At 36.1% G+C, this 26,150-nt stretch overlaps 1 protein-coding gene across 1 annotated transcript; it reads right to left on the reverse strand.

The window, feature by feature from the left end:
* Positions 1 to 1,617: 1,617 nt before the first annotated feature.
* On the reverse strand, positions 1,618 to 20,550 carry LOC5579185 (dolichyldiphosphatase 1). Its single transcript, XM_001664231.2, has 4 exons — positions 20,210 to 20,550; positions 20,016 to 20,116; positions 19,773 to 19,951; positions 1,618 to 3,722 (listed from the first exon to the last, which is right to left on the reverse strand). Exons 1-4 carry the CDS (start codon positions 20,325 to 20,327, stop codon positions 3,362 to 3,364), a joined length of 759 nt encoding a protein of 252 aa, XP_001664281.1. The 5' UTR covers positions 20,328 to 20,550; the 3' UTR covers positions 1,618 to 3,361.
* Between the last annotated feature and the right edge of the window lie 5,600 nt (positions 20,551 to 26,150).

Below are 26,150 nucleotides of genomic sequence, written 5' to 3' on the forward strand. Positions count from 1 at the left end.
TCGTCAAATAAAAAAACATCACCACAACTGTCCTTGAAAGAGGTGTCTTTGTCTTATTTTTATTCACTGTCTCATATAAGAATTATTACGGCTACAGCTAGTAACTATTACAATCATGTGTGTTACCTTTTTCTATCCCTTATATCGTCAAGGATGAAAAACCAAAATCTGCCTTACGATTCACGTGTTTTTTTTCTTTATGTGTAGGTGCTGCGTGTTGGTTTCGCGTGACAACATTCTACAACTAACCAAAGGATACCTATTGTTATAACCCTGTCCTTCGTTTATACCTCCATTCCTATCGCTCTCTTTCTCTCTCTCACTTTCGCTCTTGCTCGCGTGTTCGACAATCCGCACTTTACATATCAATAGCAAAACAATGCACATGCACCTAACAGCCAAGGGGTCAGCACATACCTACTCGATAATGTTTTATAACAACAAGTGGAATTTGGATTTTCATTACGGCGTTTGGCGGTCCGATTGAATTCGAATATGCTTCTAATAATAACTGCCATCGCGTGGTTCTTTGAACGCGTAGTTGTGACCTCGTACACTTCGCTTGTGTAATATCTATTGTTTTTTTACAGACAGAGCAACAACAGCTTCCGACCTATTTATTTAAGTTACGTTGGATTGAACCTTACGCACATTTAATCATATAGGTGTTACGTTAGCATCGAGGATAGCATAGTTGGTTCACTGATTTTGATAGGGTTTTGATGATTCTGTTCAAGCATTCCGGGGAAATTAAAGCATTTCCATGATTGTACCTATATGGATTCGACAATTATTGTGCTGATTAACTTCTATGTTGTGTAAATCGTTATGTTGCCGAATTCAACGAGTTGAGTGGTATGCAATGTGAGTCTAATAATTACCTAGGTAGAAAAGTTTGATAAGAAATTCAATGTTCAAATGTGATGACATATAAAGTATAAATTAAAAAAACTTAGTATGAATCATTTGGTATGTACAGAAATGTTAAAACAATAGACGTTCAGTAACTTACTAATAATAATCAATGAAATACACTCCCGTGCAAAAGTTTAGGACCCAAATTTTGGGTTCACCCCCTTGAAAACATACAAAAGTGTTTTGTCCATATCTCTGTGATTACACGTCCAATTGAAACTCTTTATGGTGCATTCGAAAGGCAATGAGTTATCCCTACCTTGTAGATATTTTTTCCTTTTTTTTAAATTTTGCACACCAAATTTTTACTTAAAATAGTACTATCTTTCAAAAAAAAAAAAAAAAAACACTGAAGAAACATAGTTTTATATCAATGTGTCATTTTTTTTTTGTTTAGAGAGACTTTACCCAGAAGGGGCATTCGTCTCTAAGATGTGTCATTGGAATCGTAATCTTATATGCTTTGAAGAGCACTCACGAAATTTTGGCGAAAAAATCTAGAAACTTTTCAAAATCAATGAAACAGTCATTAAAGTCATCATGCAAATGTTTTGGTTCACCCCTTAGTATGATGTATGTGTCGTGCAAAAGTTTGAGATCACGTGCAAACCCTTGCATTCTTTTTTTCTTTTTCGTATGACTCTTGCATAAATTCTCTGCGACAGGAGATTGCTAGTTACTTCTCATGGAGTTTTCCAAGACTATTTCAGGTTTTTTGTAGAGATATCTTTTGAGAAATCATTGGTTTAATTGTTGAAAAAGTTCTTAAAAAACTTGGAGTTATTTATTGAAACATGAATTGAGCAGTTCGATAATCCAATCTGTATGGTTTTTGAATTAATAAACTCGTTACGCGTTGTCAAGATGGATAAACTATGGGTGAAATTATGAAAAAAAATCCATGTGCTCATGTGGGATACGAACCCACGAATCTTGTATGCTAGACGAGTGCTTTATCAACTAAGCTACCGAGCCACTTGGTGACCCAATAACTCAATTTTGATTTCAACTCTCAACATATCACGCAGACCTCTTCTGGAAGAATCCCTGGCAGAAATACTAGAGCTATTTTTATTCCTGGTTGATGTTTTAAAGAAATCTTCAGTTCCTAAGAAAATATGAGATACTGGTTGAATTAGGTTGTTTAGCGATGGAAAAGTTAATTTTTCGTAACTTGAAGATTTCAGTTTGTAGATTCAATGTCATTTCAATTTATATAATGACAGCTCGCCCCGTAGTGAAGTTTGTCGAGAGGTGATTTCAAATTGATTTCCATGCTAACTTCATACTTGCTTTAAAAGTATATAACCCCAGATCACGGAGAAATATAAAATTTTGGGTTTTAGCTAAATTTTTAACCTAGAATCTGAATATGTAGAAAACAGGATACACCTAAAAAGCCAATTCTTGGAAACCCAAATGAAAATCTTGAAGGATGTTCGACGAAAATACGTGGAAAAACTTATGATTTAATTGGAAAAATATCTCTATTAAATCCTTTTAAATATTTTTAGAGTATTATTTTGCTTCTTCACGCATATAATTTCTAATGTCTCTCGGATGCTACTAGTGCCATGATCATACAGTTAACACTATATAACTCGATATTGAAACTCATGAGATTTCTCACGATTTCAGGAGCTTCTTCAGAGATTTTTGAAGCAGACACCTGCTGAAATTCCTTTGGATACCTTTGATATTGTTGAATTGAAGGGTGTAGCCATTTAACGAAAGAAATATGAATCATTTAAGGCAGGTTGACATCATGACCATCTAATTTGACACCCTAGAAAATGATTATCAAAACGTTCGTTAACTTGAGTTACGGCCGTAGAAAAGAACCATCGGAAAAAAGGTCGAATTTGACGTTTTTGAAATTTTTAGTGAAGTGCTTGAAGCTTCTGTCCATCAATGTAGGAGCCGGAAAGCGGTGACTGAAATAAGGCCTCATCATCACAATAATCTAACAATCCAGTCTTATTGGCTGTAAACGAGTGAAGTCTTTCAAATAAAGCTTTTAGATCTTAAACTATGATTAAAATATAAGAAAGTTTAATGATAAAACAAAATGTGAATTTACTGTATCCTAAATACGTGTGCATTACAAACGTAACTATGACCCACAATTGATTTCCTGAACTACTAAATTCGAGTTCGTAATGGTCATGGTGGAAAAACTGTTTTACCTATGAGTAAGAATTAAAAATATCTCGAACGATTGCCCTGTCACATAAACTCAAGTTGTATGAGGAGACCGTATATAGCGTTGAATCCGATGCTGGTCGCCGTTGTCGCGTAACTTTACCTACTGGATGGTGCTGCTGGTTGCTTCTGCTGTTCTGGTTGGTGATGGTGGGTATTGTAATTCTTTGTAACCTTCTAAGCGTTGCTATTTAACGTACCGACGGGATGTACCGAAATCGTCGGATCAGGGCGACCAGAACCGTCACTGAGATTTCATGCTGACCAGCTTGCGAGCTCGGGCACGGGCCTCCTGCCTGGTGACGGTGTACTCGAACCACAAAATGTTCGGAATCAGCGTGGTGTCCCGCAGGAGAAACAGTTCCGACACCTTCCACGAGACCACCATCGGGAACAGTGGCGTCAAGAACCAATGCGTCAGGCTGAACCATACTGTGCCAACGATGAGGCCAATCACGGCTCCCACCATCACCTGGCTCAGGGAGTGGTACTGAAGGTAGATCCTACCGTAACACACCAGGAAGGTGGCCACCGAACAAACGAATAGCACCAGTAGCCGCACTAGCCGCTCCATCCGGGCGTTATTGTTGTTCATGTGGTGCAGTCTGCAAATAATCCAGAAATAGATAAAATGGTAGAGACACTCATCTGGTATAAAATTTTGCCAAAATTCGAACATATAGAGTCTTTGTACCCTTGGTACACATTCCCCAAGAGCCGCATTGTCCATAGCGGGATTTGGGGCAAGTGTGCCACCTTAAGCAAAATGTTCTCTAACTTTGTCTAAAGCTTAAAAAACCCGCCAATTCAGCCTCACGATGTTAGTTTCACATCTTTTCATAAGCACTGTGCCATTTAAAAAGAAAATAATTTCAAAAAGTATTAGTTTTGGAGCTCCTCAAATATCATCCAAAATACCCTGATTTTCAACACTATGGGGCAAGTGTGCCACCCTTATGGGGCAAGACGGCCATCGAATGAACATTCATGTAATTCTACTTGTAATGAAATTTTTATTATTGCTAACAAAGCAGAGCCTAATTGACAATTTTAAAAATATTTTTAGGTTTACCGTCATGAGGGGATGCTTTATAACAAGGTTCATCACATGTGGAACTCTCTACTAGTCAATTCGAATAACTAAAATCGTTTTTTTTGTCTCCATTCAATGCGATATATGAATTACTCTTTCATTATGGAGGATCTGTATAATATTACACTAGATCAGCACTAAATAAAGGTGAAATATTGATGAAAATAAGTAAAATAGTTCTTAAAACGCCTAAAACCATGTTATTATCGAATATTTGGAGAAAAAAAAATCAAGGGAGAGCAAAAATGTTCACTATTCCTTTTCTACACTTCAAAAACCACTACTGGTGCCTCATTTTGGTTCATAATCATGATTTTGTTGATGATGTTTACATTTTTATGAATTTCACCCCAACCATTTTTGTTTACCAAATAGGTGGCACACTTGCCCCAAAAAGTATAGATTTCAACCAAAATGGATTTTGTATGTAAAACTAAATATTTTTTTCGTTCAAATGCCACAATTACTTACACATTTGTATAGCTTCACAATGTACAGTACGTTTGAAAAATTCGTTATTAATTTACCTCTCACCATGCTATTTAGAAACAACGAAATCTTATAAAAAATCACAGAAATTTTATGGTTTTCACAAAAGTCGATGTAAATACGTGAAAAATAGAGCAATTTGCGTCATATTTTGACCATTGTATTATGGACTATAAGGGAACATATTGTTAAGCTCAAATAAAAAATATAGTTTGTAGTTTCTACAAAAATCAGGGGTGGCACACTTGTCCCTATGGCACACTTGCCCCAAATTCCGCTAACTTCAAAACAGTCACATTCGACATTTTTGACAAATTGGAGTTAATACCATGGAGAGTCATCAAATGAAAAAAATATATTCGATCAACTTACTGAAATCTGTAAGATTGTTCTAGAAAATTCGAAAAAAAAACAAGTTTTTTGTCACATTGGCAATTATAACCGCATAACAGTCACATTGAAATTATAAATGAGCCTCGTATTGTAATAGCAATGAAATTTCTATCAGATTTTTTTTGCTGACAATTCACTTAGTATGCGATATGTGCTGTACAAAATATCAGCTTAAAATATGTACTTTTGAATTCCTGGTTATTTTTCGAAATTTTTGTTCCCTCCAATACTGCCATAAAATGCACATTTACTCAATGCCTACTTTTGTCGAATGTTACAAATATGCAGTTATGGGCAGCGCAGTAGTGGCTTTTACGGCCGTTTTGCCAAACAAATTTTGACATGAATGTTAAGAACTATTTATTTATTTATTTGTTTATAAAATAATTGAAATACATAGTTTCGCTTAAAATTCAAGCTCTTCTGCACCTATAGTAGCCCTATTGCTTCTAAAGCAGCACTACTAAGGAAACCCATTTTTTTATTGAACAAAATAATTGGAACAAAAATTTTTGAACTTTTTTACATCAATCCAAAGCTTTTGATACATTCTCTACTGGAAAAATATAAAATATTCGTAAAAATACGATTTTAATGTGCTTGAAAAAAATTGCCTACGCCTTGAAGCTATAATATGAACAGAAATTAAAATTAGTTCTACTAGGCACATATGTTCCTATGGTGACACAAGCGATAGTAAATACAAAAATATGAGTTCACGTAGTTTTCATATTTTTCCACAAAATCAACGTAAAAAGCTTCCGGATGACGTAAAAATAATGCCGCTGGCTTTATGTTTTGATTTTATGCGAATAGTAGTTCTTAGCTATGCAACTATTGGTACAAATCGGACTCGATTATCCGGAGACTCGATTATCCGGTGACTCGATTATCCGGGTTTCAATTATCCGGAATTTTAAACTCGATTATGCGGAATTTTAAACTCGATTATCCGGAATTTGTATTTTGTTGTTCTTGTTTTTCAATTTTTATGCACACTCAAAATAATCCACACGTCAAGGCTACGTGAAAACATACGTAGTTTTTTTCCATCGCACTTTTCACGTAGCACTTACGTGAATCATAGGTGACGATGAATGAACGCATGAACTCACGAGCTTCATCCATTTCACTGGTGTGTCCGGTAGTTGTTACGTGTTTTCTTCGTACGTTCTACAAATTGCAGTAGTGGAAAGTAGGAGACATTCCAGTGTATTTTATCAAACATTATAGTTCACATCATGTTGTTTCTCGTTGATTTTCATCAATTGTTTCAAATTCAAGGTAGTCAAAGTAAATTGAACTCAGATATAATTTTCTTAACTGCATTATTTATTGCATTGATGATCTTTAATTCTCACATTTGGTGCAATGCTTCCATAGTCTAGATGGTCCGAGAAGCTGGTTCTTGCACGCGGGCGGGAGATGTTCTTATTAAAAACTCCATTGAATGAATCTATAGTTGTTATTTCATGGAAAATTGGAGGCTCGAGCAAATTTGTGTCATTTTGAACTTTACACGTAAGTCCGGTAGTCACTATCGGAAACATCCTGGCTGCAGCTTCTGTGAATTACGATTAAGATTTATGACGAAAAACAAATCAAAACAAAACAAAATCAATATAGCAGACTTCAAGTGTTAACAATTTAAACATTTACTTACTTTTTCACCAAGTTGGATGATTGATCGGTTAAAATGTCGTTTACGGTTTTCGGTCCGTCCGACACACAGTAGGATGGATACTGAATGAACACAGCATTCAGCTGTCAAAATGAACGAGACTCTACGTACGAGATCATCACGTAGTAGTGATAGGGAATTTTAGTAGTACCTATTGACAGTTCATTTCATTTTGATCTATGTTCCGATGATTGTTACGTATGTCAGGTAAATTCTTGAAAAATTCATTTTCCAGGTTCTACGTGATTTTTCACGTAGCATTGACGTTTCGATTTTTTTGAGTGCGCAGAAATCAGAGATAATTGTGTATTGCAATATAGAGGGAGATCCCCCAGTGCCGGACAGCACCCAATACCGGACAGAAAAGAAAGCTTTTGTGTAGACTAATGTTTGCGTAGAATAACACATCCTTGAAATATGCATCCCTTTTTAAAAAAGTAGAAAAGTTTGAAAATCTTTAAAAAATTGACGTATCTTCTTAATTTTGAGCCTATTTAGTAATTATTTTGAAAATGAAAAAATACTTTGGATCCCGCAAGCATGATCGAACACAATCCTAATTTGATAGTATGAATGTATTTTGTACCATAATTGAAGTAAATATGGACAAATTACAATTTTGGTTAAGCACCTCCTGTCCCTCAGTTTCGGACAGCTTGATTTGTTATATGATATCTTTGTAATTATTGCATCAGTGTCTCAAAATACTTTCATTTTTCATGGGTTCCGTCGACCATGGTATCAAACATGCAATAAAATTAAGAAGAATGAACAATTCATAACAACATCGTAAAATGTGCTATTTTTCATCATATATGAAAGAGGTTTTTGATAGGCATCTTGCAAACTAAGAAAAATTCAAATTATTTTTGTAAATGTTGCAATTGCATTGAATTGGTAATTATAAACTATTTCTATAGTGTACACATTCAATGATGTTCAAATTTACAGAATTCGAGGCATTTCCAGATCGTGTGCCACCTTTCAAGATCGATAAATTTGGTACTAAAATACATCATCAAAACTCAATGTCAAAATTCATATTTATATTTTCAAATTTATTTTTGTACACTATAAAAATGATAATACTTATCATAAATGGGTAACACGAGCCCATCAAATCAATATTTTTCGAATTATGAATTTAGTGGCTTAAGTGTCCGGTACTGGGGGATCTCCCCCTACAATATGAATGGTTTTGCAGTTTAGAACGTATTTAAGAAAAGAGGGGTTTGAAAAAGTGTTTTTTTGTGTATGCAGTAGGGTTTTCAAATTTCCCGGGATTTGATTTCCCGGGAAACGGGAAAAAAATTTGCCATTTTCCGGGAAATCCCGGGATCCCAGGAAATTTTCAAAAACGTGAAAATTAAGCAAATTTGATGATTTTTTTTAATTATTCGTATTTTTGATATATTTTTTTTATACCAGTAAACTTGTATGGTACCTACATTCTCTTTTTTAAGTAATTTATTGATGAAATCTATCGATTTCGTTGTGTACGCTAGATTTCAGAACAACACAAATTTTGATATTAAGTACATGTGGAGATTACTCTTGACACATCGTATGAAGTTCAAATAATATGTACAGGACGGACTCGATTATCCGGAGTTTGTTCTTTGACATTCTTGTTTTTGAGATTTTATGCATAAATTTAATTTGGTATTGCAATATACAATATGAATGGTTTTGCAGCTTTGGATGTAGGTAAAAGAGGGGGTTTGAAAAAGAATTTTTTTGTATGCCGGTCAAAATAATTTCTTCCCAAGACCCCTAATGTTCCTAAAAATAACTTCTGGTTACGCCACTGCATTATACAAACAAAACAACGAAAAAATATAATATTTAAGTTCTTTTAATGCAGATTTTATTTCTTCTTTTAGTGATTCGATTATTAGGAAGATTCGATTATCCGAAGTGAAAAAAAAAAAAATGATACAACGGATAATCGAGTCCGACCTGTACCAACATTAAATTGAACCTTCCAAACACTAGAATAAAAACCAACTAGAGTCTAACGATGGAAAATGTGACGGTTAAATCCAAGAAAACTTTATGAGCGTACTCAATTCATGGATGATCCCTCAACATTTATCAACAACTATTTGATTACAAAAAAAAACAACAAATCAATATCCAAGTATAGCTAGTGATCTAGCAAGATAATTGCATTGGTAAGATTGATATGAAAAGTAAATTATACGATAGTTTAGGTTTGAAAATGGATGGTCAATCCTTTTTCAATAGAACTACCCGGGAAATACAGAAATCCCGGGAAATACGGGAATCCCGGGAAACAGGAAATCATTTCCCGGGAAACGGCAATCCCGGGAAATCTCATTTCCCGGGAAATGTTCCCGGGATTGAAAACTCTAGTATGCAGGTCAATTTTTTTTTCTTAGTAAGGCCCCTACTGATCCTGGAAAAAATATCTGGCTACGCCACCGCATCATATGAATAAAACACCGAAAAAAGATAATATATAAGTTCTTTTATCAACGATTTCAATTTTTGTCTCAGTGATTCGATTATCTGGAGGATTCGATTATCCGAAGTGAAAAAAATCGATACTCCGGATAATCGAGTCCGACCTGTACTATCACTTTCTTGGCAATAGATAAAATTAGAAATCCTTTATAAGAGAGATTCGCGGAAGCTGACATTTCTGTCAAAGTGTGAGCCAATCGAGCAGCGAGAGCTGTCAAAGTGTGAGCCAAACGAACATGCGTTATGTTTGTTTTGAACTTTTCTTGAGGAGTAATGTTATCCACTTGAAATTATTTCGGTAAAAGTAATTTTGCATGAAGTAAAAAAAATGAAATGTTTTACTTTTTTGAATTTTTGTCAATGCGATTTTTAGTTTTTGATTTTTTCGGCTGTTTATTAGTTTTGATATGTAGCTCAAAGATCTATAACGAAACAAAATACACTTTAGAGCAATGAGGAAGTCATGTCCGTGTTACAATATTATTCTCGACGCCGAGCAAAATCAGCACTGCTGGTCTGTTGCCAAATATTTCCATTTTACTTCCGCGTATCTCTCTATATAGGATCACTAGATAAAATTTGATGCGTTCAGAAGCATTCGACGGAAAATGTTGTCTAGTTTTATAAAATTGCCTGATTGGCATTGGCGTAGCTAGCATTTTTTTCTGGAGGGGGCCTAGGGGGGGCCTAGCAAATACTTGTTTTACAGAAGAAATGTTGGTCGCAATAATCACGATTTTCACAAATTTCGTAGTTTTTACAGATTTGTATCGATTTCATTTATTTCTTATTTTGTCTCATTTCGCGGCATATCAGTGATATTTGTAAATTTCAATTATCGTTACGAAAAAGATTCATTCTTGTTGTATCCAGTCAAAACTCTTTAAAGAATTCTAGCAAAAAGTTCACAAGGATTGTCTTCTGTGTTTCTTCTTTGATCTTTTCAGGTATTAAATCATGTGGTTTGAAGAGTTTCCTCTGAGAATTCCTACAAAAATTTATTCATGAATAATGTTCGTACTTTTCAGCGCTTTTTTCAAGAACTAGTTACTAGTTTTCATTGAGTTCGTCCTGGGATTCCCCAAGAGAATTATTCTCAGACTTTTTGATCTCATCAGAAAATTTCTCGAAGAATCTCTATCGAACCGCTTAAAAAATCGGATTCCTAGTAATATTCCACAAAAATTTTATGAGCACTTAAAAAAAAAATATTGGAAAATGTTATTCAAGATTGCTCAGAGAAGCTTTCCGCAATAAATCTGTATTTTTTTTACAGATAATTATTTTTTTTTATTTATCTAAAATCAAGGTGCAGCATCTCGCATTCCTTTAAAAGTCTCTTGAAAATTTTTATTTGTTATTCCAAAAACTTTACCGTGAAAATAATCAAAAATCCAATCTCTGTTCAGAGATTTCTTAGAGAATTAATCTCGTAGATTCATCTAAAAAAAAGTACCAAAGATTCATCAAAGCATTTTCTTTTTTTCTTAAAACCGCACTAACGATTCTTTTGGGATTTCATTAGAAGAAATTTTTCATCAGATTCACTAAGCACTTGCAATTCATTCATAAACTTCTAAAAAAAATCTCCAGAAGTTCCATCATCCATTTGGTTCAAAAACTACTCCTGGAATAACTTAATTTTTTTAAGGGATTGCTTTATGAATTCCTCTATGAAGCACTCCCCAAGTAGCAAAGTTAATTTTATGCTATTCTTGAAGTATTCTCTTACACCAATTCTATAAAACTAGAAATAAAACCAGTAATTCTACAAACCTACGCTAACGCAATGATAAACCTCTCATAAGTCTAAACTGGCCCACACTAGAGACGGTGTTGGAGAGCAACTGTCAAGTATCTCTTAAAACTTGTAATCATTACTTATGACAATCTTCAACACATCAATAAACCTTCCTCATGTAGTTCTCAGGACAAGTTAAACTCACAATATGTTTATCATGTTGGTTTGGCTAACGAATTTATTAATACTTCTTAATAAAATTACCAATCAATAATAAAACACAATCCAAATTAAAACATTTGTGATGATAACTTTCCGCTTTTTTTTATACCAACCAGTGTTTCGGTTATCACGCTTATTACATCGTGAATATCATGCATGAAACACCCGAAACGCACAATGCGCCTCGACAATATTGCATTTTTAGAAAAACAATTTCATCAATTTGGTGCCCGAAAATGTTGAACAATCCAGCATACATGTATTCTCCCATCATGGCTTCCTTGCCAAAGCATAGATAATTACAATCATGGCGGTAGTTTTACTCAACACCATCATAGAACTATGATAAATTTTGCTGAACTCGGGCAGGCGCAACAAATATCACTTGAGAGTTCTTAGGCTTAAGGCGATCTTGATGAAGACAAACTAATCTTCTTGAAGAACGTGATAAGATTCGTTCGTTTTATTCACGAGGAGCACAATTTGACGTTTGTTTATTTACACTGTTCGTTTTTGGAGAAAAGCGTTCATGCTAGATTTTGTTACGGCATGAAATTTAAAGCTACAAAACGACTAAAGGTAAGTATTACCAGCTGTGGATAACTTCTTAATAAGGCCCAGATGTTGGGCAGGGAAAGCAAACATTTAACCACATCCAGAAGTCCACCTTGCAAGGAGGTGTCCAGTGTTCCAGTTCTGCTCCTATATCATGGCCAAGGGGAGGAACACCAATGGAACTGGTTATTTGCGTTATTAGTAAGTTGTGCGCCGTGAGTTCAACAACGACTTCCGTGAAGAACAGATCAAAAATCCACGCAAGGATTCATAATACAACAATCAATAATGTACATATTAGTGCTTTGATTGATGGGGGAGAAATTTATGATCTTCTCGGTCAAGAGTTCTTACTCTCGTTCGAGCGCGTTCTTACAGATAAGTACGAGAGTATCATAAAACTGTTGCCAAAGTCACTTGTTCTTATTGAAAATGAAGTTTTATGTGATGCATCCGAAGTGTTCTTGAAGAAGTATTTAAAACCAAAAACGGTTCAAGATCATTTCTACTGGGTGAAAATCACTATAAAACCTAGAAGAATATGCAAATCTACGATAAAACTATCATAAAAATAAATAAAGCCAGTTAGAATCTAAATTGTTACTTGGGTCCACATCAGATTTCTTAAGAAACGAAAGGTTTGAAATAACTTTGTTGGTAAGTTTTGAAATAATTGCAGCTTAAATATATTTCGGAAAAAATCATTCAATTCCTGCCATAAATTTAAGAATTTCTGAAACATGTTAACAATGTACCTCACAGAAAAGTTTAAGTGGTTCTTAAAGGAATTTACTACATAAAATCGTTATCTTTTTCGACGTCTTTTATAATAGAAAATGATCCGTATTAAAACGTATGGAATTTTTACTGAAAGTATTTGTTACTAGAATTTTATATAATATTTAGTATGAACTTTAAAGATTCATGATACTATGATGTAGAAACCATTTTTTCCTCTATAATTTCCAAACAAACTATTTTGAAGGTTTTACTATCGGCTATTTTTTAGTACTGTAGAAGTTCAATGCGAAAATGTGAGATTCTTATTTAAATCTTAGTGGAAACTTTTGCATTACTTTTAAAATTTGATGAGGAATTCCTAATGGATTTTCAGGAATCAGAAAACATATGCATAAAAATTCTGTAATTTTTCAAAACTTGTATAATTTACCTTTTTTAGATTCTTTAAAACGTTGTTTTTTGGAGTATTGAGAGTCGAACAATAGGTGGGCAATGGTACAATGAAAGATAGTTTCTAATATTTTTTCTACAGGTAAATTACAGGATAGTAAAAAGTTATATAATGAATTAACAAATAAAACAGGTCCATCAAAATCTTCTTTAGAAATTATCCTTAAAAGCTATCCTTCCTTGATTTCTGGTTTTCTAGAATTCTGCCAGATAGCCTTTGGAAATTCAGCTTTCTTATCGCACAAAAAATCAAACCAAGAATCAATTTCTAAAGAAGTGGTTTAGGGAAAATCAATAAAAATTTGTTTATGAATATCATAAATTTTCCCCTTCCCAGTTATTTTGCTACAGACTCTTCTACCGCTATGCTAATTTCGAAAGCAAAATTTTCCTGGGGGTTTTCAACAAATTTCCTCAAAATATTCGAGGGCAAGACAATTTTTTTCCAATTCTTGAATTATCCGGGAATTTGAACCAACATTTCTAAAAAAGAAAACAAAGAAGACATTTTGACGCAATATGTGCAATATTTTGGAAATATTTCTTAAGGACTTTTAATGAAATTTGCGGAAGAATTTGTAATAAAAATTTTGGGAAAACTATTTAAAGCAATTCAAAGAAGAATTTGTAATAGAATTTTCAGTGAAATATCTATGAATTAGATTTGACAGAATTAATGATTTTTTGAGTAAATTGCGAGCGAAAACTGAATTTTTGAAAGATTAAGTAACATTTTTAAGGTAAATCCGGGAACATTTTCCGAAATCAATTTGATAATAAAAAGTAGACATAGAAGTGGATGTCCACCAGGATGAATGCTTTGAAAGTATGAACAAATCCCACAATATTGACTAATTTCGAAAAGATTTGCGAAAGTTCTGAAGCCACCCTTAAATATTCCTTGAGGTGTTTGATTATACTAAAACTTTATAAGGTACACCGGATCAAGTTGAAATGGCTGGTGTAAGATCAAATGGAAAGGTATCATAGTGAAATGGTAGTATGATATGAAACATTAACACAAAAACATTAAGTTAATAAATGGTCCAAACGTTTAGGGTAGAAAAATCTGCCGATATTTATTGGCATCATATTCGAAACTTGGCATTTCATATTACCCCACCCGTTTCAACTTGCCTCGGTGTACCTTAATGCATATCGAAAAGCTTTTTGAAAAATTGTGCTACAAATCTATTGAATATTAATCAAATAATTTCTGAAATAATAATCTTTCTTGAAAAAATATAATTGAAGCAATAAATTTATTCATGCAAAACTACTTAAAAAAATGAATCAAAATCAAAGATAGCTATGGTCGATTTTGTTACATTTTTTTCACGTCATGTTGAATTTCTACCATTCATTTCAAGAAAACTTGGCCATGCCGAAATTCCTTGAAAGTAAAGCCTTATTTTTCGACAAGAATTCCCGCTATGTATAGCCTGAGAAATTCCTATAGTAACTTTGTCTATTTTTTCAATTATTTTTTTCGGACATTATACGAGTTGAAGTTAATGTATGGATTTATTTAGTGGATTCTCATAAGGGTAATCATCATCACCACATACCTCGAGCAGGGTATCCTCCAAAAACATGAGAAATCAGAATGCGGTGCTGCTCTATGCTGAAACAGAATTATTTGGATTATTAAAAAAAACGAGTTTTTGGAATCAAACTTCCATTTTTTATACCACGGTATTTTTTACAATGGATATGTCGAAAAATTGCGCTTACCACATACAACAAGAAGCTAGTTCTGACAGTAACCAATCAATCGACAGCCGGACAGATAAGCTCTCGTTTATCACGTGATTCACTTCATAGTGTTCTACAACATAAAATAATGTAGCTACTGAAGAAATGTTTGTCTATAACAAGAGTCTTGTACATTGGATTCCGAAGATTTTGCTGCATGTTAAATTGTTTGTTTGTTTTTAATTTTTTTTTTATTTTATTATCATCAAAATTCTGGGGGAGGCCTGGATGGTTCTGGAGGGGGCCAGGCCCCCCTGGCCCCCCTGTTCCTACGCCAATGCTGATTGGACATGATAACCACTGGCCAAATTTCTGAAAGCTACCGTTAATTCGGGTGAAATTGATCGGTACGGTGTAATTGATCATCGTGTGACACGATCTCATTTCCTACTAATAGATCACCAAAATCAATATAGATGCACGTTTTTGTCTTGAATATTGTCAAACTGTGTGTTGTGAAGATTTTCAAACTATAATCGTATTGACCAGTGATCAATTTTATCCTGAAATGGTATTCACCGTTTTTGAATCTTGGAGATGATTTTAGCACTAACATACACGCAAACTATGGTTTGATTGCAACTTCAAATCATTATCAACTTGAAAAAGTTATATCAAAACAAGTTTTTGATAACGTTTTGATAATATGAAATGATGAAGTTTTACATATTGACATAATTTGAAAAGAAAACACAAGTAATCATTATTTCGATATCGTTTTTGCAGAATAGTCTTGTTGAGTGACCTGAAAAGTTCATTTAGAAATTCAACGCAAACGATACAAAACCTCTGCTCCTCTTTGGCATGAAGCGTTAAACCATGAACGATATCCACATCCTTTTCTTCTTTTACAGTGAGCTAAGTGGAGTCCGAGTCTTGCAAAATACCCAGTTGGAAAAGTTTGAAAATTTTATTAGTAGAAGTCCCATGGACCGGCAGCTTTGCCAGTTATTGAGGATTTCATACATTTCATTCACTAATTCCCTAAAGTAGGTGCCACCTCATTTCTTCCAGGAACAACTCTCGAATATCTCCAGGCAACTCGCAAGTATTCTTCTTCTTCTTCTTTCTTGTGTTACGTCCCCACTGGGACAAAGTCTGCTTCTCAGCTTAGTGTTCTTATGAGCACTTCCACAGTTATTAACTGAGAGCTTACTATGCCAATGACCATTTTTGCATGCGTATATCGTGTGGCAAGTACGAAGATACTCTATGCCCTGGGAAGTCGAGAAAATTTCCAACCCGAAAAGATCCTCGACCGGTGGGATTCGAACCCACGACCCTCAGCTTGGTCATTCACCAGGAATTTGTTTAGGGCTTCCTGCAGACATTTTTCAATTATTTATTTACCCTCCGGGTAATTTGCATTCTCCAATGAGTTTTTCCGTACACTCTTCGTGTAATTCTATTAAAATGATTGATTTAAATACACAATACACTTCTAATATTTGTTGCAGAGATTTCTCCGTTAAGTACCTGAATGGTTTTTATTTTTTCATTAGTTTCACTAAATATTTTTCTACGAGTTCAACTAATGATATATACAATTCCTTCAGGAATTACACTCTGCATTCCTCTGAGGATTGATTCAAGGATATTGTCAATGCCAGTTGGAATAAAATCAAGATTCTTCAAGAAATTTTCTTTATCTTTTTCGTGAATTCCATTGAGAATTCTTTCAGACATTTATTTAATTATTTATTTGTTTATTATTCAAATCTTCGACTTAGTCGTATATATCTCATAAATTTCAAGAACTCATCACTACAATCTTCGAATAAAATGTTCTTCACACCAAATGGCACATATCGTGGCATTTAGTGCAAAAACTCCGAAAAAACGACAGTTTTTTCACATTTTTTGGTAATAATTCATAAACTATCTATAAAAGACGCTTCAGCTTCATAAGCAAAATGTTATGGGTTCTATCCCAGGCCCGTCCCTTTCCTCATACTTTTTAATTGTATCTTTCACTTGCTTCTATCTACCACTCTTAATATATCATAGTTGATGTATCTATCACAGTTCATAGCATTTGCTAGAACCCGAGACGGACAGAAATATTGTGTATTCAGATTAACTTTAGACCGAAGTTCATAAGAGAAATGAAATATCACCGAAATTTCGCCGAAGTTCGGCGTCGGCATTCTACCGAAGTGCTACGCCGACAAAGGCAATCCTTATGCGTCGGTGAAGCACCAAATTAGAATGCCGACGCCGAAGTTTTGACTGCCGAACTTCTAAATGTCACTCGAATTGTCAATAAACCGTTTCCCTACGCTTCCATTCGTTCATAATTATAGCATGCCTTCCTTTACGCCTGATACATAGGCAGTCTGCTAACCAAACCAGCAAGCCTCTCTGCCATAAAAAATACCCCAACCTTTCACCCTTCCCGCATGAACTGGCGTTGACGCAGTGGTATGAGCCTTTGTACGTGCCATAAATTGTTCTTTGTTTTTTTTTGCGTGAAGTGTGTTGACAACCGGGCCAGCGTAGTCGATATGGATCGATCATGTCCCACGATTTCGTTGGTCATGATTCGAGAGTAATCTTACGGGTAGATTTAGCAACAGTAGCACAGGGCGACTTTAGCGCACAAACGATTCAACGTCGACTTAAATGTTCGGCTAGTATGCGAAGCTTCTTGCGAGTGATTTCATCCGATCGATTCTGGGATGTCCTCGGTGGAGTTGTCGGATGATGCGCTTCAGGGACCACAACTCGATCGCCGAACATGACACAATCCTGGGTAACCCATGCAGGATTAAGGCACCTAAGCTGTTTTTGGAAATGTCTTCGGCCATGATGATTTCCTTGCTGGGACGGACTTGAACCGATCAAACGACTTTTGACAATCGGAAGTCCATTTCTAAACAGCGTCCTTCTTCAGTGGACAGCGATTACGATGTCGTCCAAATATGTCTTGATACGGAGAATGCCGGAAACCATGCTGTCGATGATCCGCTGAAATGCTCCAGGTGCAAATTTGATGCTGAGCAGCAGTCTGTTGTACTGGAACAGACCCTTGTGAGTGTTGATGGTGAGTAGTTTCCGAGATGCTTCTTCAACATCGACCTGGAGATAGACATCCGATATGTAGATCGATGCAGGAGAAGAAGCGACAGTCGGCCAGTTCGGCGAAGATGTCGCCTGCAGGCATGGATGCTGCAGTGGCTGGCGATCTGACTCGAGTGCGTCGTTGAGACTAGTGGAAAAGTCATCACATATGCGTACGGAGACATCGGATTTGAGAACCACGACTATTAGTGCAAGGGGCCCAGATAGCCGTAGCGGTATACGCGCAGCTATTCAGCAAAACCAAGCTGAGGGTCGTGGGTTCGAATCCCACCGGTCGAGGATGTTTTCGGTTGGAAATTTTCTCGACTTCCCAGGGCATAGAGTATCTTCGTACCTGCCACACGATATACACATGCAAAAATGGTCATTGGCATAGTAAGCTCTCAGTGAATAACTGTGGAAGTGCTCATAAGAACACTAAGCTGAGAAGGAGGCTCTGTCCCAGTGGGGACGTAACGCCAGAAAGAAGAAGAAGAACAACATGGCTGGCCTGAAAATTTTTTTGAATATCAAAAGCTTGTTTTTAAGACAAAGTTTTGATTTTCTATTTATAAGGTGATAGAGACATTGTATATATTTGTTACATTTGGCTTGATGCCTTCAATGTGATTTTTGAAAATAAAATTTGTATCTAGCATGAGCCTTAGGTACTTAACTTCATCTGAGCAATTTATTAGAACCCCTCTCATCGTGACAAATTGAAGGTTTCAAATAAAGTGCTTTTGGTTTATGTGGGAATATTATAAATTGAGTTTTGGAAGCATTAGGGGAAATCTTCCATTTTTGAAAGTATGAAGAAAAAGCATTCAAACTTATTTGCAATCTACTACAGATGAAACGCAGGCTGTGTCATCTGCAAATAACCCCATTAAACATTTGATTGTTGCACCGACGCTTATTGAAGATTAACACAGGGATCAACCGAATATCATCCGATTTGATATGGTGGGCCGTCGTAATCCTACTAAATAGGTGGATAAATAAGTATTTTAAGTAAAATCCAAGGAAGTTGACCTACTAAACACCACTAAATAGGTACAGCACCAAAATGTTGTATGCTGTACCAATATGGACTGCTACTTGATGTAATACCATGAAAGAAGCTCTGCCGAGGATTCAAAATACAATTTTAAAAATGATTTTTAAGCTTTATACTGATGAGTTACATAGAATATCCAATGTTGAAACATTGGAACAAATGTCGAATAAAATTATCATTTGTTTTAAACAAAAATCGTTGCAATCTTCTATTGCTACGATAAATACTTTATATATCTAGGTTAAGTTAGGTTAAGCCAATTGAAAGTGCTTTTTTTCTCTTATAAGCAAGTAAAATCAACTCATGGGCAAAAATTCTGAATTGCTACGTCAAATGAAATAAAATATGTTCTTAACAAAAGTTAAATAATGGTTAATTTAGTTCTACCAAATTAGGATGATCGTGTTTTCTAATACAGAACATATAAGAAAAAAAAAACTTTCGTTTGAAATGATAAAAAATGATCAATTGGCAATGAAAGCTCTCAGTTAAGGCCTCAGTTAATTCTATATACAACAACCCATTAAATTGTCAGCTTCATCGGTTCACTAAAATTCAAGGTTGGCTTCTGCAGTTTTGAAGATGATTGTTAGAGTAAAACAAAAGATAGGGAAAATAACACGCTCTCCTGTGTTACCTTAATAACTGAGAAAATCCTATGAATAGGTCGAAAATTGGTGCTCTTCCCCTATTACGAAGTTATGTATTTTTGAGTTTATACAATATTTTACCTATCTCAACCTTTTCGTTAGACAAATCCCTGTATAATCCGGAAGCGAGCCAGTTGGCATAATGTATAACTATAAATATATCCCTTATTTTAAAAGATGATCGAATATGTCGAAAAACCATTATGCCAAATGGCGTTATGTCAAATGACCCAGATTTGTATAACCTCCGGCCAATACGCGCCACCTGATTTCCTTACCTTATAAAAATGAACAGCAGCACATACTGTGTAAAAAAGCACATAAACTGCGAATGACTAGAAGGCATCCCGTACTCGGTCCAAATCTGCGACCGGGTCATCGGTCTCGGTTCCTGTATCCAGTGCTTCAACGCCATGTTAACGCACTCATTGAAAAGCGTCCCAACAAAGAACACAATCTGAAATTTGAAAAACGGAAGCTACAGTGCTGACCCCATTAAATTCCTAATTCAAACTACTCACGGTATGCAAATCTCGTCGAAAGAGTATCAGCGCCACGAAGCCGGCCCCGATTCCTAACGGTGCTAAGCTGATCCATGCCAGCAGTTTCCCCAGCAGGTCGCCTGCAAAATACGCAGATGATTATAATATCCCCTCTGGAGGACAGGAAACACTTTCTCCCAAACGAGCGAAAGAAGAAAAAGGAAGGACCTTACCTTTGGGGTATTCAACTAGGGTAAGGGTAATTGGCTGCCAGTCCGAGTGATTGTATCCCCCTACTATGTGGTGAACCTGCTGCTGGACAACGGAATCCAAGTCTGGGGACGACGACATTTTTCGTTCCGTCCGCGTTCGCTGTGATTACTCCTGATGAAGGGTGTCCTTTATTTTTGTTGTGACATTTGCTCCTTGAATGTCTGCTGCTGCTGATGATTTTTTTTTATCCTCTGTGCGAAGACGACAACGACGATGATGGCTTTCGGTTGGTTGGATCAGCACTGCGCTGCGATTGGTTGGATGGTTTTGTATGTGTGGCCCGTGATGTGGTGTTGTCATTTTTTTTCTTATCAGAATTTGAAATGACAGCTCGATTGGATTAGGGTGAGGCTGATTTTGGTGTTGTGTCAACTACAAGTGGAGCACGTTCGTTACTTATCGATGAAACTAATACACACGGAAACGTGTTTCTGTTCGCGCGTCAGTAGCAAAATTTCCAAAAATGCACATTTGCCTCAAACCTACGCTGCGAAAGGTCCAGGAAAGGAGCAATCGCGTTTTTCTTGAATTTTTGAAAACCGATAAAAGTTATAAGATACGAAAGAAGGCAACCTTGAGAAACTTGGACATATTCAGCTTCTTAAAACCGTTAATCGCTGCCGAAACCAAGCTCGTTAAAGACAAGACGTGTCAGGTCAAAGTACAAAAACGAAACCAATTAGCTGTCAAAAAAGACCACTTCCCATTGGTCGTTTTGGCAAAGGCCTACTTTCACATCGTTGAGTTGGATTGCAACAGGGCATTTTGTTGCTAGTTCATAAATTACAGTTTCCGGCAAATGATTTTTTTTTTTTCAAAAACAAAAAAAAATCAAATTTTTTTATTCGATGTTATGTTTACCGCATGTTCCTTTAAAATGCTAAAATAAATGATAAAAATAATTATTTGAGAGAGAGTTATTTTTTTGTGCTTGTTCCAGACTCGAACTTACGTATTCAAGGATCCTATAGGATGATTTCCATTGCATTTTTTTTGCAGTAACCATCCAGCAGAAGAAAATTTAAGATGCTGGTAATGCTAGCAAGACCATGTAGATAGTTATATAGATCTGCACACCAAAAATTTGTTTTGCCTTCCAGCAAAACGAATTGCTGAAAGGCTTTCAGCAAATGCAATATTGCTGAAAAATCAGTAATTTACACTGCGTCTGCTGTAATTCAGTAAGCTATCATGTTTGCTGCATCGACCAGCAAAAGAACTGTCAAACACTTATCGTATTCACAATTTTCGAAAAAAGCCGCTAGTCGTTATGTTGTAACCTGTGGTTACAATTAAGCTATTTTGAGTAATTTTTGTGTAGTGTGTATTTTACACCTATTTTTACCCACGTTGTTTTCCGTGTATTATTTACCCACATTTGAGTGTTTTTCACGTGGCGTGTTTAATGTCACAGTGTTGTGTTGTTTTGGTCCGAAGTAATAGTATTGGTTGGCAACATAATCCACCACCGTGTTTTGAAAATATTTTAATCTGTTCGTTTTTGCATTTATTTTTATTTGAAAGGTGTAGGTAGAGTATTTGAAATGTATGGAAAAAATTATCGTTTTGATTGTTTCGGTGAGTGCAATAAAAATAGTTCTCGTTCTCCTCCCGTTGCGCAAAAAGCGACACTGAGCATAAAACAGCATAACAGTCGAGCACGGTGGCAGGAGACGATGCTTTGTGTGTTGGTCGGACGATGACGTTTTAAGGGGGAGAAAGTTTCGAACCACGGATTGCGACGGTCGCGTTCTTTGGAATTCCGTCAAGTACCGCCCGAAAAGTGCCGTTTCGCGAGTGAAAACGTGCGAAAAGCGGTAAACGAAAGCTGGAAGATTGTTCCCAGCACGGTCGGGAGTAAGATTAAGTGGTTCCCCACCGGAAAGTGCCGGCCCGTGGTTCGGGAACGAGAAAAAGTGCAGTGAAAGTGCTGTAAAAAAAGGGTAAGGACCGCCGCCATAGTGGGAAGCTAATCGTTAAGGAGTTTTCGCTTCCCGGCGGTCCCGTCAAGCGTCCTACACCCGCCGTTCTCACTGTGGGGGCTCAGTCAATAGAGTTTCTCGCCCCCACAGTTAATCGCCAAGGAGAACGAAGACAGACGTGTAAAAAGGGGCTTACCGTCTGTGGTAGTAAACTGCGGTTTCTACCAGGGCCTTCTACGGCGAGTAGTTGGTCCGGTGTTTCGACACCAACGTCGCTAGGGGGGGTCCGACAAAGGAGTCAATCTCCTCCCCCTAGCTGATAGTCAAGGATAGCTGCTTCGTGCAGTTTTATTGCCCAGTGAAGTGAGTGAAGAAGAAGAAGAAACAGAAGAAGGAGCTTCGCACAGCCCGTGCGGAGCGAGAAAGCCAACGACCACCGCCACTGCTGCTGTTCATCGAAGGGCCCCAACGAGTCGACCAACGAGACCAGTGCCGTAGTAAGGGAGGAGAAAGAAGGTCAGATTAGAATATAGAATTTTTAAATTGAAATATTTCCTCTTTTTCACAATTAATTCCATCCGAAATCCAAGTTGAGTGTTAGTACCCTGCTCTAGGCCGCCCTGCCGGGCTGTCGTCTCTTACAATGTTTAAACGTCGAAATTTGGAAGAAAATCCACAAGATTTCTACATTTGCATCACTCCAAGTAAGTTTTATTTCACAATAAAGTTATATTATTCAATCAGGTTATGTTTCTTTACAGGTAGTGTCAAGAGTATTCTGGTACTGGAGCTTTATCAATGATGACGGAAGAAGGAGGATTGCAAAACATGGATTTCCTGAATTCAGTTTTTGTGTTATCAACAGAGATAAGATCTTCATATTTCCCAGTAGAAATTATCAATATAGTTCAAAACATTAGACTTTTTTTATTGAAACTGCAATAAAATGTCACAAATAACCATTGATTTTTGATTGCTGAACTTCCAGCAAAACGCACCTAAAAATCTGAAACCACGATTGCTGAAAACCAGCAAAACAGCTGTCAAAATGAATTGCTGAAAATCCAGCAAATTTTATTTTGCTGGAAGGATTGCTGGATGTACAGCACAAAAAAAATCAGCAAAATTTTGCTGGCTATCAGCAATAAAAATTTGGTGTGTGGACTCTTTCTTGGACATTTCTTACCACCTGGCTGGAGAATGCCCAGAAAGCTGACTAAATATATTTTCTCGAAAAGTAGATTTATGGTACCTCCCGAGATAAAGCTCCCCGCAAATGCTTTCACGATACATTTTGTATTTGTTTCCTTCTCTATTCTTCCTATTTGCTCGGGTTAGGATACCCCGCATAAACATAAACCATTTCTTCACTGTTTCCGATACTATCCTCAACCATTTGCAACAATATCTAAACAGCTTCGTATAACACCCAAAATAACAATAAGCCTACCGTACCATGAATGGTTTTGACAATCTGACAAATTGTAATTGGCAAAAGTACAATGTGGGGAATAGGCGGTTAAGTTATGTAACCATAAAAAAATGGCGATTTTCGCGAACAATTTTTTTCATTGACAATTTGCCGAACAGTAGATAAACTATCCATTTTTTGCCCAGTTTTTGTCCAATTCACTATTAAGCAAACTGTTCAAGAATAGTTGAACTATAAAATTGAAATAAAACGAAAACATTATCTGTAATTGTTGGTATACGATGCGTTATGGTATTTTAACTATTAACTGTGTTATTGTGTTATGTTTATACAATAAATTAAGGAAATATGAATACATTGAGAACTTTATTTTTATTTGGATAAATAAGCATACACTTTATTTGCATTAAAATTAATTTAATTAATATACACTGAATTTTTGATAGTAGGTGTGTTGCGGCCTAGATTTGTGTTTGCTTCACGTCGCCAAGAGGAATGGAGGACCTGTCGTATAGGAGAAAACAAAATAGTTTAGACAACTTACAGTTTATTAAGAATTGTATGTACTCACATATCCTAACATCATCCGGATTGAAATTTTAATTCGCTCTAATCTGAGTCCTGGCAATCGGACATGATTGCCCATTTTCAGAAGCGGTCATGTGCTGCCTCTTGAAATAATAAGTCAGCTACGAACAGGATGAATGCTACATTCTCAGCGGCTTTCCGGATACCTCCTGCCTGGTTCTTGAAGTTGAACCTGTTTGATACCACATGCGGGGACAGATCCAACGGGAAGCTTGCGCAATCTATTGCCGGGCAACAGGATAAGTTAATATTTACACATTTTTTTTAATTGAAAACATATTTACCTCGGAACATACAACTCCAAATCGCTAGTGCAGCTCATATTTAGCTGTAACAGGAAGTTTCCTTCGATGCGGGATGACTTTTTTCGCAACAAAATTTTCATTTTTTTTCTCGCTGGATGACCAAAATAAACACGGCACGTTTAAGAAAACCCACACAATGAAGCAGCAATGTAACATTCAATTGAAGTTTTATATTCACAAATATTTCAACTAAAAGGACACTCCTAACATCATCAAACACGAAAAATGGTTATTTTAATTCTTTTGCTTGGGGAGTTTAGAAAAATGTCCTGCGAGATGAAAAAATAAATGGGAATGCCCTTGGAAACAAACAGTCATGCTTTCGATCATGCCAAAGTCTATTTTAGCGTGTGCAGAGAAACGTTGGGAAGTTTGGAATTCGGAAAATGTGCCCAGTAAAGTTTGCTCACAAATACCGAAGCGCTTGACTGTTTGGTAAACTGTCACAAATCAGTAATATATGGTAAAATGAGTATGTGTAAGTATGTTGTGCAAATATGAAACAAAACTATTTGGAAGAAGGTGGTGTTACGTTCTTACCACAGACAAACAGACGTCACACTCTCATCATTGTCTATCGACCACCTTTTTAGCGGTCGATTCAAATATATGTGGGGTGGCCACCCGCAGCGCTCGCATCGTTTTTGTTCGTGTTTGACGTTTACACACTACCGCCATCTGTTGGCCCGTCGGCCAAACACACCGATTTTAGCATTGGGCGTACATGTCCTCGTGACTATGATTTTGATCAAGATTTGTTCTAAGTGTTACGTCTGTTTGTCTGTGTTCTTACCATTTCTCACCAATTGGCACCTTCATATTGTTCAACAATATGTTAATACTACGAGACAATGTTACATTTTGGTGTGAATTACTCAAACCGTAATTTACTCTCCAAAGTTTTAGTTTTTGAATTGTTCAACATGAAAGCAACTGTTCGTGATACATTGACCTTTATGGTTAAAGTATATTTACTGTATGGAACAAATGATGAATTGTATTTATCTATGTGGGACTCCCAAACCAATTTTATTATCAAAAACTATATTGGGCAAAGGCATTTCACCAGTATTTTCTCTACTCACGCATTAATTTCATTTCAACAATCGTCAATTCAAGAGTCATGCAATCATGTAAACTACGGTAACATAACTTGGGTAACATATATGAATCGGAAAAATTGTTCCCAACTTTCATCATCGTTCATAACTGTTTTGTTTTGGTTGAAATCTGTTTTGCTCTCTTCGATATAAACTTCAAGATATTAAGCCGTTTATAAGCATTGACAGCCATAGCATTCGGCTCATAGGCACAGGGTTTACAAGCCCTGTAACATAGCGTTATATACTCATATACGGCTTATTTCAGGGCTTGAAGGTCACAGTGCCTAGAAGCATTTGAAAATGTCTTATAATGCTAGTTGGCACTGCAGAACTGTTTAACGGTTCATATACCGCTTATAACAGTGCTTACTGGTTACCTGGGGATACTGGTAGCACTGGCTATTGTATCGTCAAGGTTATCAACTGAAAAACAACGGGGCAGTCTTAGTTGAGCTGTCACGTCCTCTCCTACACTGAAACTAATGGTGTAGTAACCTTAATCATGACAATGTTGTTAACGCAACTATTCCAAGATATTTTTAAATTAAATG

Source organism: Aedes aegypti, chromosome 3 (genome assembly GCF_002204515.2).
Source record: "Aedes aegypti strain LVP_AGWG chromosome 3, AaegL5.0 Primary Assembly, whole genome shotgun sequence".
Lineage (NCBI taxonomy): Eukaryota > Metazoa > Arthropoda > Insecta > Diptera > Culicidae > Aedes > Aedes aegypti.